The 12604-nt window shown below is 40.8% G+C and overlaps 1 protein-coding gene across 1 annotated transcript in view; it reads right to left on the reverse strand.

The window, feature by feature from the left end:
• Window positions 1–2822: 2822 nt before the first annotated feature.
• The window catches only part of cntnap3 (contactin associated protein family member 3), a gene marked incomplete at its 5' end in the record, with an annotated part of 128090 nt that continues 118308 nt past the window's right edge, over window positions 2823–12604 (reverse strand). Inside the window, 4 exons of the mRNA XM_080779341.1 lie at window positions 2823–3111; window positions 4742–4813; window positions 5836–6054; window positions 10048–10135. Of these exons, the coding sequence (XP_080635467.1) occupies window positions 2915–3111; window positions 4742–4813; window positions 5836–6054; window positions 10048–10135 (576 nt within the window). The 3' untranslated portion in view covers window positions 2823–2914. The remainder of the gene's footprint in view (window positions 3112–4741; window positions 4814–5835; window positions 6055–10047; window positions 10136–12604) is intronic.

Below are 12604 nucleotides of genomic sequence, written 5' to 3' on the forward strand. Positions count from 1 at the left end.
TTGAATACGAAGCTTTTGACACAATTTATGTGCCTGATTGGCTATAAGAAGTGGAGGACTCGACTGCGGTTTACATGATTTGACTCCTGTTATTTTCTCTGCATATAATATAACCAACAGAGCAGACAAAAGTCATTTGCCAGGCAGGCTTTAGTGTCAAGGAAAAACCCAGGAGCTCAGATTAATGCTGAATGCACTGAACATTCCTTCAGTGCTTTATTAGAACGTGCTACAGAGATGGAGTCATAAAATAAATGTGTTAGGAAATTATGTACTGTAACGGCAGTATACCTTGCTCTCAATGTGGATGTCAAGGCCAAAGTCCTGACAATTTCATGACAAATGTATTTCGTGATGTAACTCAACAAAAAATAATTACATCTTTTTTTTGCAGTTGAAAATGCCAAATGTTTAAGCAACACTCTTTTAAAGTATACATTTTGTATAAATGTGCTGTTGCTTTCTACCCATTGAGCTCCAACAGCAATGATGTGTATGGCGCATATAACTGTGCTTCACGTTATGCTTTAAATTCATAATATGAAGAATGAAGTTTAACACCAACCTCTTATTTAAATGAACACAGAAATCTCTGGAAAAGCATATATGTTTATTTTATTTAACCATAATTTAGTTTTAACCAAACCACCTGAATAGATTAAAATTAGGACATTTTATGGCAGGTCACTTAAAGTCACTGACATTACTGTTATTCACCAATACTGTAAGTACCATTACATTATCAAAGTAACACTGACAAGCGTTCAGGTCTTCTATAAACCGGTGCAGGGAGAAAAAAATGAATAAAAAAACCTATTGGCTGCAAGACAAAAGCAGAAATGTTTTGATTTATCACACCATTTTAAAATGATGTCCAGAAAATAGCTGTTAAAGTAATGGTAATGAAGTCTCATTATTACTAAAGGCTTCACATTAGTTAAACATAGGCCTATACTGTAATCCATGCAGTCATGGTTCAAAGTTCCACTACATGCAGTGAATGCACTGACTGGTGGAATCCTGCTTCTCTATTAAAGAACAGAAAATACCGGATGCTCACAGTTTAGTAAACTCACAGAAATAGTAAACTCCAGTCCAGATGAACGCAAGGTGCTCACAAAGCCAATCTTTTTTTTCAGCCTTCAGAAGCAAGGGATATGGAGCTTCCAGGTGGCAGAGGGTAGGGGAAAAGTTCCTCACAATGGAGTTCAAATCCTCTGCAGTGCTCCAACGAACACAATTGGCCGTGTTTGAGGGTGAGAAGCTGGGTGGGGACTGGGGAGAGCAAACTCTGTCACCACACTAGCGACTCCACCCGGTAGGTCTGTGCGCATATTCAGCAGGGAGAGGAACTAAGTTGGATTATGTTCCCTATATATGCACTAAGCCATCTGGCTGAAACTCCTCACTGTCAGGTGAAAAGAAGTGGCTGGTGACTTCACGTGTATTGGAGGAGACGTGCTCATCTGCACCGTCCCACATGACCAGCTGTAAGAGTTAGAACTCGACAGGGATTACACGTGTGGGGAAATTGGGAATTGGCACAACGCCTAATAATGCATAACGAGAATGTGGGGAAAAAGGGGGAAAAATTATAATAAAGAAGCAAGGGATGAAAAATGACCTTACAAGCATTTGTTCAAGAGGCATGAGTCACCTAATATGTTCTGTTTGCTTTGTGCTAAAATGTTTGAGGATGCAACAGGTTGTTTCTGTGTAAAAGCAGGATGGATGCACGATGAGCTGGGGTAAAGGGGCAGGGAGAATGTCCATGTGATCAGCACTGCACATAAATAATTCTTTAAAAATTCATGTGATAAAATCTAATGAACATATTGATCACCATCAGGAACCTTAGACCTTTTCAGGGATGGGATGAAATCAATAATCAATGCACAATGAAAATAATTATAATTGCACATCCCATTCAAATACCACCTGTCCGCTAGGGTCAAACAGAGAGACAACGTTTGATGAATAGCCTCTTTCTCCGCTCTCCATGCTATCTACAACATGGACTATGTCTCTCTGTCAGCTACTAAGATTCTATTTCTCTTTCTCTTTCCACTGAATTCCAGCGGATCACAGTCTACCTGTCAAAACACCACCATTCAAGCACACATTAAAGAAGGGGGTGACTAACGGTCTGTTATGACCATTTACCAGCAGGTGGTTGATTGAGGCCATTATAGAAAAAAAGAAAAACAGTGGGAATTGCATGATGACTTTTAGGCCTGAATACTTGAAAATACTGGAAACTATAATGTTAATGTTCAATGCTAATGGGTTTATTTCAGTTGTATGTCTAGGCAGCAAGGGTCGAAAAAATAATTATAATTAAATACTAATTAAATGTCAGTCCACACTGTTTTGCAAGCAGTGAAACAGAATACTTATGGCTTTGACATCTTCACTTTCAATGAAACAAGCATTAATTATCCTTATAGAAAAATGCTTATAAATCCATCCTCAATGCAGTAGAAGTTGTTTGAATATTCAGATCTATACTTGAATGGAATATATCGATTCCTCCTTGAATCAATTATAATAATTCAATATGACAGTGAAATATATTAGACAGGGGTTGTTAGAAAGACATTACAGTAATTCAACATCTACATTTTTCAATATTTACAATGTTTTAAATGAGTATGAACACCGTAAAAGTCTGCTTTGCATGTTTGTACCCGTACAGTACAGTATGTACATTATTTACAGAACAAGGACAACGAAACAACATCAGCAATACAAATTGTGTGAACTCTTCTGTCATCTTCACATGTTGTTGAGCCACTGTGGCTCCCAGCTATGTGACTGAGGGACTGTACGTAGTCTAAAGCACTGAGGCATGGCAGGGCATCCTTGATCCTCACAGTTCCAACAATGCCAGGTCACAGAGACGTCAATACTCCAACTAAATAAAATACTCCTTTGGGTTCTCACTGGGAACCTTTTGGGAGTCGAGCTGGCTGTTGAAGGCGAACTCTGGGCTGTCTTCAGGTTGGACTACCTTCACTTCCTGGTTCTGGTAGGTGCCTTTCCTCCTATATAGGAACCTGGCCATCGTTGCTAGTGCAGACACAATCACAAAGATCACCACTGCTATCACACCTGCCAAACAAAAGAAAGTAATGGTAAAAAGGACAAAGACAATTTATTTTAATTGTATTATATTAACTCATAAGTGTAATTGGTTAAGAGAATAATTTCAAATGAAGGGGAAAACACATTTGTCCTTTAGAAAACAATTTACGGTTATTTAATTAGGTCTGTCTGTGCAGCAGAGCTCAACAAATTACATTGAGTGTTTTGAACTAATTTGAACTTAGAAGAAGTAATTGCACTTTAATAACATTGAAGCACAGCTAAGACATTTTGAAATACTTCTGAAACAGTGGAGCATTTGTTAAACTTTGATGTCTGAATGTTGTAAAATGAACACAGATTCTTTCTTTTTTTCCCTGAAGGTTTCCTCAACTCAAGGTTATATTTCTCTCATCTAGGTCTACAATGGCCCTTCAAATTTAAATTTGAAGGGCATTAAACAGTACGGTTATCTTATCCATATGTAAAACATAAAGTCCACTTCAATTTGGACCCCTTCTGCCTATCATTTGACCCAGTCGACCCTTCTCTGGATTATTTTATGCTGCAAGGCACATTCCATTCCACTGAATTTTGAGACTTAATTTAACACCACATTACTGTGGTTCTAAAATGACTATGCATTTCAAGATAACAGCAGAAAGTTCTTTCATCAGCGAAACATTTCTGCAAAGCTTTAATTAGCTGTACTCTCCTTTGTGCACTCAGACACAGTGTGAGGCTATTGAACTTCCAGCTTCATTTTAATCTATTTTACTCTGCCACTCACTTATTGAACAGTTGAAACGCTTCAATCTTCCCTTTGAATCTAATCTGATTTGACAGAATCTAAAAGTTTTAATTGAGTTTTAGTTAGACCTTTGCATACAGTATTACATTTGCTCCATTTGTTCATACATTAAAGCTTTCTAATAATAATCCTAAAAAGAATAAAACAACAATCACACCCGTGTGAAGTGAGGGGTGCTTATCATGACGTAACATGTCGATTTGCTCAGACACATATGACGTACAGTACATTCTCCATTGTCAATGGGATTTTTGTGTAGGACAAAATTACCGATTTGCTTGTCCACATATGACGTAAATTCTCATTCATTGTCAATGGGAATTTAATGTTTGTGTAAGTAGAAAATGTACACTAATAACTGAATATAGGAGGGGCTAGCGCCCCTAAAAAAAAGGGGAAAACTCTCAAACTCCTATCAAATGACTATAAATAATGGCATGTAACTAAATGTCTCTTGACATTTCTACTTCCTCTTACAGTACATTCTGAATGTACTGAATGAACGTAAGATCTGAATCCCCCACCCACCCCTTTTCCCCCTCACTGTATATGTTTTTTTCCCCTTTTTACCTCCTCTATGATGATTTCCTGTTTTTGGCTATATAGAAGTGTATATTCGTACGTCTCTAAATGTTTTGATGAATTGAAAATGGTGGGCCCTATTGTAAACAAGTGTAATGCTTTATGGTGTCGTCCACTCACAGTTAACAGTTTTTGTATTGAGTTGTACTGGATTTCTGCAAACTGTTAATAAATCAATCAATCAAAAAACTACCAACAGCAACAAATAGTCTGATAATAGTTTAATGGATTACTGTAAAACATAACTATGTTACGGTTAATTACCTCCAATTAGAGCAGAGTCCGTCCTGACAGCATCGACTAGAGGTTGACCTGTACCCGCTGAACCAGACTGGTCTGCAGCACAGACAGACAGACAGACAGACAAGATGGACAAAACGTAGAGGATAAGACGAACAAAGACGTGGGACATTAACATAAAGTTAGTTACAGCAGACAGAGGAGGGATTCAGTAATAGGATCACAACTCCATCAAGCAGCAGAGACAGCAGGGCCCATTGAATACCACAGCTCATCTCCAGAGGACTCCAGCACAGCAACATTAAGCAGCGTGAGGAGACGGACCACTGGGGCAGAAACGCACCAGTGGGAGCTCCACACTCTCCAGTGCAAATTAATTAGCTCAATCTGTCACACTGTCATCTCAATGTGTAACGAGGAGGAGGGTGATCGTACTTAATGAGCCTGTCGTGAAGTTGGCGGAGTGGCTCTCTCGGAGTAGAGTATCATGAGAGAAGTGCTAACTACATTAGAGGAAGAGGAATTCATATCCTACTGTAGGCATGCGGCACATTTTTATGCTTTTTCGCCTCATAAATTAATGAGTCATCCTTTAACCACAAAAGCCAATTTTTTATACTTTTTTATACTGCAAAAGTAGTGAAAATAACCTTTTTTTAACCTTTACTTAACCAGTAAAAATGTTCGTCTATAATGACATGGCCAAAATAGGGACACCTGGTTGACAATTGTCTATCTGAGGGTTTATAAATATGTAACCCATAAAAGTCAGAAGAAGAAGTAGGTTGAAAGTGGTTTATTGTTGCTATATCAGCCGGTCTGTCCCCAAAACAATGAGCTAGACCCCTGGGAGAGCCACACCTACCATCAGCTCTCAGTACTTCCCGCACGACTTGCCGCTTCCAATCTGTGCTTAAAAGCTTGTGACTAAATCATTATGGATCCATTTGAAACACAGGTTCCTCGTTCCATTTCATGAAAAGTGTTGGTATTATGTTTCCATCTAGGGTTGGTCAGTATCCTGGTCATTAGCATGTCAGTATCATGGTCAGTAGCATGTCAGTATCATGGTCAGTAGCATGTCATTATCCTGGTCAGTATCATGGTCAGTCTTATACCTGCTAGGTGGTGTGTGTTCTCCGCCGTGTAGGGATTGGCTGGGGCAGAAGAACCACAGCTGGACTGGGCCAATGGGCCTGTGATGATGACAGGGCTGATGTCTGGGTACAGCAGGGCTGCTTTCAGTGGACTGAAGGAGTTGAAGAGGACCACAGACAGACATCCTGTAAAATGCAGAGAGGCAAGCATGGCCTGCTCTGGATCCAGCTCACCAGACTCTGAAGATATACGCAAGTGTGCGCACGCACGCACACACACACACACACACACACACACACACACACACACACACGCGCGCACACACGCACACGCACACAGACACACGCATCAAAACACAAAACAAAAAACAAGAATTGATGACATCAATTAATTAGCAGCTGCTGCCTTATATCCCATGGCTGAGAGGTACTGTAGGCTAGAGGCAAAAAGTGTGTGGTTGCCTACAGACGAGGCAGCCAATCAGGATGATAGGTTGTCAGTACAGCCAATGAGAAACATAGGTCTCAACTACAGCAATTGGGCGTGAAAGCACAGCAGAGAGAACATTGACCAGCTGTGCTTACACAGCAGCTGGTAACAACAACACCCTATCCTCAGAGAAAGAGATAGTGAGAGCGTGAGAGAGATGGAGAGGGAGATAGGGATGGGGTGAGAGAGAGATGGAGAGAGCTCGTGGCAGTGGCTCAGGCAGTAGAGTGGCCATTTGGGAATAATAAGGTTTGATCCCCAGCATTGCTGTCCAGCACGTGTACAATTTAATATTTTTTGGATGTGCATGCTTCCCTCAGGACTTGATCCCCAGCTCCCCCTTGAGCAAGACAATTAACCCCTAACTGCTCCAGATGAGCTGGTTGGTGCTTTACACAGTGTGCAAACGGGATAAAGGCACTCTATAAATGCACCATTTAGCATTTTAGAGAGATAGATTGTGAGAGAGATAGGGAGAGAAGTAGGAAGAGAGAGGTACAGAGAGTGGGAGAGAGAGAGACTATTTTAAGAATGCAATAATCTGGCCAATGCTGGCCACTGAAACCTGAACACACTGATTGGCACGTTGCGAAGCGACACAATAATCCTGGCAATGCTGGACAACGATGATAATGTTCACCCAGCGAAAGAGAGTAAGAGAGTGAGAGAGAGAGACACAGAGAGAAAGAGAGTGTGTGTTTACTGACTAAGTGATGGATATAGACACTAGACAGACATACAGACAAACTGGACGGATAGATGGATGGATGATATTTCATATTCCATCCTAATTGGCTAACACTGTCTTTCAAAGTTTGCAAGATTGGCCCGTTTTGAACAAAAAGGCTCAAATCATGAACGCAGCGTGCAATTTACGTGAAATCGTTCACAGACTTTCCTACTAGGCTGAGGAATATATCCCACCCTTTTCACATTGGCCTGTTATAGTGCCACCATTTGATTTTTGCTAAACACATTTTTGGAACAAAATGCCTCAAATCATGAACGCAGCGTGCAATTTACGTGAAATCTTTCACGGGCTTTCCTACTAGGCTGAGGAATATATCCCACCCTTTTCACATTGGCCTGTAAAGCCCTACACACACCGTCTGCGAATGCCGCGCGTCAAAACAGCCGCCTCCGTTATTTTCAATGAACCTATCCCACACCGGCGGCGTCCGACGCGCGTTCACGCCTCGCCTGACGCTCCGATACGCCACTGTTCTATTTTCCAGGCGTTGCCGCGCGACAACGCCTATGCCGCGTCGCACCCGGTGTGTGTAGGGCTTTATAGTGCCACCAACAGGTGGATTTTTGCAAAACACATTTTTGCAACAAAAATGCCTCAAACCCTTTTCACATTGGCCTATTATAGCGCCACCTGGAGGCCACAACCTGACATGTGGAGACATGTGCCCCGAGGGGCACTTTATCTAGTTCAGCCTGCAATCACTACATTTGTGTCTCTATCATATAGCGGTAGTTATTTCATGATGATAATATCCCTTCACTTTACTGGGTGGACTGAGATCCATTCACTGCGTAACTCTGCTAAAGCTTTACCAGTTATATTACCTTAGATGGTCTTGCAGAGGTGGCAGTATACTGGCACCAATAGACAATCAATAGACTGCTATTGATTTAACATTACATTTAATACAACAAAAAAGATCAATGTAACTTCATGCCTTTCCCCTCAAACAAATACATGGACAGTTATGCCAATATAAGCACTGTGTATTTACCATGTACTGTATTTATCCAGTATCAGAACAAGGATTAAAATACATATTATTTTGTGTTAATGTTAACATTTTAGCAAAAAATAACTACTCAATAGGCTCCAAATTGTACAGAATGCTGCTGCTAGACCTTTAAACAGGAGAAGAGAACATTACTCTTGTTGTTAACTTTCCTGCACTGGCTGATCTGTTTGAGGATTTTACTGATTACTTTTAAGACACTTCATGACCTGGCTCCTACAGTAATTACATTTATTAACCCCTTACAAGACAGTGGGCAGCCAAAACTACACAGCCAGAAACCTATGGGACCAACCTGAAGTCAGTTGGTCCATTATGGGTATGCCTATCAGCGGTTCTGGACAACCAGATCTTCATATACGCCTACTATATACCGTACATGGGTGTATAGGTCAGATCACTGGTCTGACAGATCTGACAGACTTGATGACAATAAAACAAATTCTGATTCTAAAAGTGATTCTGAGACACTTTGATGTTTCCTACAGCACATCTCAACAGCTGCACACTGACGTTCTTTTCTCTCCCCCATTTCTTGGTCTCCGGACGGACAGACGGACGGACAGACGACACACACTGACAGATGACTCTCCCACTCAGCCCCCCTTCTCCCCCCACCCTCCCACTCAGCCACCCTTTTCTCTTTCTCTCTCTCTCTGTGTGTGTGTGTGTGTGTGTGTGTGTGTGTGTGTGTGTGTCTGTCTGTCTTTCTCAAAGTCTCAGGTCCATTAGCTGGGGCTAGGCTAATGGTGACAGTGGTAGCAGGAAGCCACAAATCAGAGGATCTTCTGCTTTCCTGTCGTTTCTCTGTTCTTGGTATGACTCTCTGCCTTGTCTGGCTTGGCAGAAGAGCTAACCTGGCCACAAGAAAGCAAGAAACACTTAAAGATCAAGATACTTTATAAACATATCCTGTCCTTGGTGACAGGGAGTGATAAAACGGCGAGGGTGATACACCTGTAAAAGATAATTTATAGCTAATAACAATAGTTGACCACTGATCAGTCAGTGCAAGCTTATAGTAAGTGCCAATATGTAGTTGCACTGACTTTTCTGTGGATTTATTATCACCCAGCCCTCCAAATATGAGCAGGATATATTGCTGCATTAAATGTTGCAGGCACGTTTTCAGAATGCATTACTAGGCACATTATGACATTGAATACTTCACTGAATTATTGCACTCCTAACTGTAAAAATGTACGGAAGAGATCAAAAACGTGCCGACGAGATCAATGGAGCTCAGATCACAGTACTTGTATACTGTACTGTATACTGTATAGCATGTGCTGAATACCAGCAGCAGTGTTAATGTAGTAAAGGGTGCTGACTCCAACATCTATTCATTTTAGGTTAATTAGCATAAAACCCTGGAAGTTCTATCTGGGCTTAAAAAACATTGAGCTGTCTGACTCTGAAGTGGTCCAGTTCACTTTCTCAGCAAGGTCGACATCCGGAATGCACACCACATTACTCAACGTTTTAAGAAACATAATGTAAAGAATTGGTTCATAGTTCCCAACTACTGCTGTTATTAGTGCATATAGTGCATATCTGCGGCATACCATGTCAACATTTAAATAAATGAAGAGTGCCTTAAAACATGAGTTTCGTGAGTAGGGAGAAATTTCTGTTTAACATAATTATGCGAAGCCTGACATGTTATGCCGTGATATACATAGGTTTAATATGTACTTAGCCAAACATAATGACTACGTATTGCACTTGAAATGTCCCTTTTGTTGTAAAAGTAGAGATGTTGAACTCATCTTGCTGTTAAAAGCAGTGCATGCATTTCTTGGCCTTCCATAAGTCATCTGTAAAGACAGATCGAAGCACCTCCTGGGCTCCAGCCACCATAATGAATATAAACTAGTAGAAAATGTCTACAATCTCCAGAATGACTGATTGAGAGATACTGCCAAACATCTCATTGCTGCTGTTCAAGGGAATCTGGCTGAGTGCACTCTGACCACTCACCGTGCACTTTGCCAAGATCCAGGGACTTGATAGCGTTGAATTCTCCATCAAATGTCAAATTGAAGTCTTCTCTGGCATTCTGGTCGACCTGAAAAAATGAACCAGGCAGGAATTAAGTTTTGTAGAGTCTTTTTGCACACCTACAAGGTCCATGTAGGCATTAGACTACTGGAGTATTCAATCATTACAAATATAATTGAATGCAAGATGGCTTATCTTGTCCACGCGACTTGAAAATTGCCCAAAGCAGGCACTTTTACGATAACCTATTGATAAAATAGTAAAAATACAAAACCCCCGAGGCTTGTGCTCTTAAAGCTCTCTGATGCTCTTCGAGAAGAACTAATGAACTTTGATGAAATACGAGAAATACAGACAGGGAGAGTTTTATTGTTGCAATAACTACCCAGCTAGCAGGGTCAGCACTAACCACAGTTACGAAGCAGCTCCCCATTGTCAAGTGAAGAGATGTTATGCTCTTTTTCATAATTACTAAGTCATAATTTTCTTATTTTAGATAGTGTACACAAATCTCAAATCTCCCTGATTTGGCGTATGGTATCAAATGCAATCACTTTATAAAAGTGGTTCATATTTTGGATATTCATCCATTAAGATTAGTTTTTGTGCTCAGGGAAATTGTGTGTCTTCACAACAGTATAGTTCATAAGCGGTCAGTGCATTGTGTGCATGTGGTCATTGCAACTTTCTGGGGGGATTACTGATGACGAGTACGTGCTGCACAGGATCCCCATTGTTATTTGACATCTAGACCATACCTGCCCGCATAACGGGCACAGTTTACATTTCAATTTATATTCAGTGGTAACAGGACCTACTGTATGTACATTTAACAATACCTGCATAACACAACTGAGTCTCCACACTAATGACAAGATTTTCATTTGGCCAGGATGGAGTTCTCTAATGGAGTGTCTTTTTAATGAGGGTTACTCTGCGGGGAGACATCTGCATGAGAGCAGTTAGTTAAAGAGAGAGGAGAGAGCGTTAAAACCTCCGCTAATGCTTTCATCTACTCGAAATGGGATTCAGCACTGATGCTTAAAAAGGCTTTTCAGGTTTTGAACACTAATCAGTGTTCTACTCGGTTCAGTAAACCTACAGCCAGAGTTAGACCTTTTTAGTCAAAAACGTGTTAGAATGGACCCTCCATAGCCTAATCCCTATATCCATGGTTACCATTCATAACTTAATGCATTCTGGGCTATATCTTGCGCCACCCCTTAACTCTTATCCCTAAACTTTTAGCCATTTTTTACTATATTAAAATAAAAAAAAACATTTTAAAATAGTTAAAATAGCCGATCTACAAGCTCACAATGCCTCGATGTAGATCGGTTTATAAACTGCTTCGAGTCTGTGTTACTTCCGTGTTGCGTTGCATAACAGTGATGTCACTTTCGAATCTTTGGTATATCTTTACCATTGCCGTGTGTTCAGAGCAGCAGCGGAACAATAACAAGCTGCAGACTATTTTGTCACGCTCGCACTAATGAAACAAAACACTACACGGTACGGGATTATTATTTCATGTCAAAACATATTGAAGTATCAGAAGATGATGTAACCCAGGTAAAGTAATGTGTCACTCTGCATGTTTTCCACATGTCCAAAGTCATTTCTGAATGAAAAAGACATAGGCCTTAATCCTTTTTTAATGGTTTTTGTTGCTGATGCGCAGCACCAAACCCCACCACCCTGCCCCGCCCATGCCGGTCCGCAGACATTTCATGAACTGTCAGCCGGTCCGTGATAAAAGAAAGGTTGGGAACGTCTGGACTAAATGTTCCATTTGGTTTCATTTGAACAGTTAAAGTAGCACTCAGTATTTGTATGTGTTGCTAGTCTGTGTCCTCTAGTGAGTAAACATTGAGTTTAGGGGAGGAGAGGAGAAAGCCTTGAAGGTACACGCTAGAAACTGAACAGCCTCTCAGAGATAAGAATAGAAACACAGAGGACACAAAGTGCAGGTAGACCCACAAGATTTGGCACTGAGTAAAGTCATGTATCAGCTAAATGGGAGTGGATATATGACATGGTTCTGTCTGAGAGTAGTGAAGAGCTGCACAACGAAGAGGAACAACATGTTTGTTGTTTTTTACTTTTTTCAAGGGTTAGAAAAGTCAGAAGAGTCAGACTTCAAGTCGTGTAATTCAAAACAATTGGAGCGGTACGCCAATGGTTTTGTTTTGTACTAAATTCTGGGAATTGTGGTTGTAAAAGACAACAGAGGTAGACCCACCAGAGGTGTCGCCAAAGACACACTACTACATGGACACAGTATGACTTTAAGTCCCATACTAGCTGGTCATTTCCACCACTTTGAGCTGGGTTATGGTTAGGGAGCTTCAACCCTGTTTGAGTAAGGGGTTGTAATAAAATGATAATGATAATACTGACACAAGGGAGTGGAGAAAGACATGATGGGGGTTTCATTTGGGAATGCTGCTAATTAAACAATACTGTAGTACATCAAGTGACTAGAAACAAGCACAACAAGGCAATATCTCACACGTTTCAATCCAGGCCGTTTGCT

This window comes from Protomyctophum bolini, assembly GCF_963924005.1.
Source record: "Protomyctophum bolini genome assembly, chromosome: 12".
In the NCBI taxonomy this organism is placed as follows: Eukaryota; Metazoa; Chordata; class Actinopteri; order Myctophiformes; family Myctophidae; genus Protomyctophum; species Protomyctophum bolini.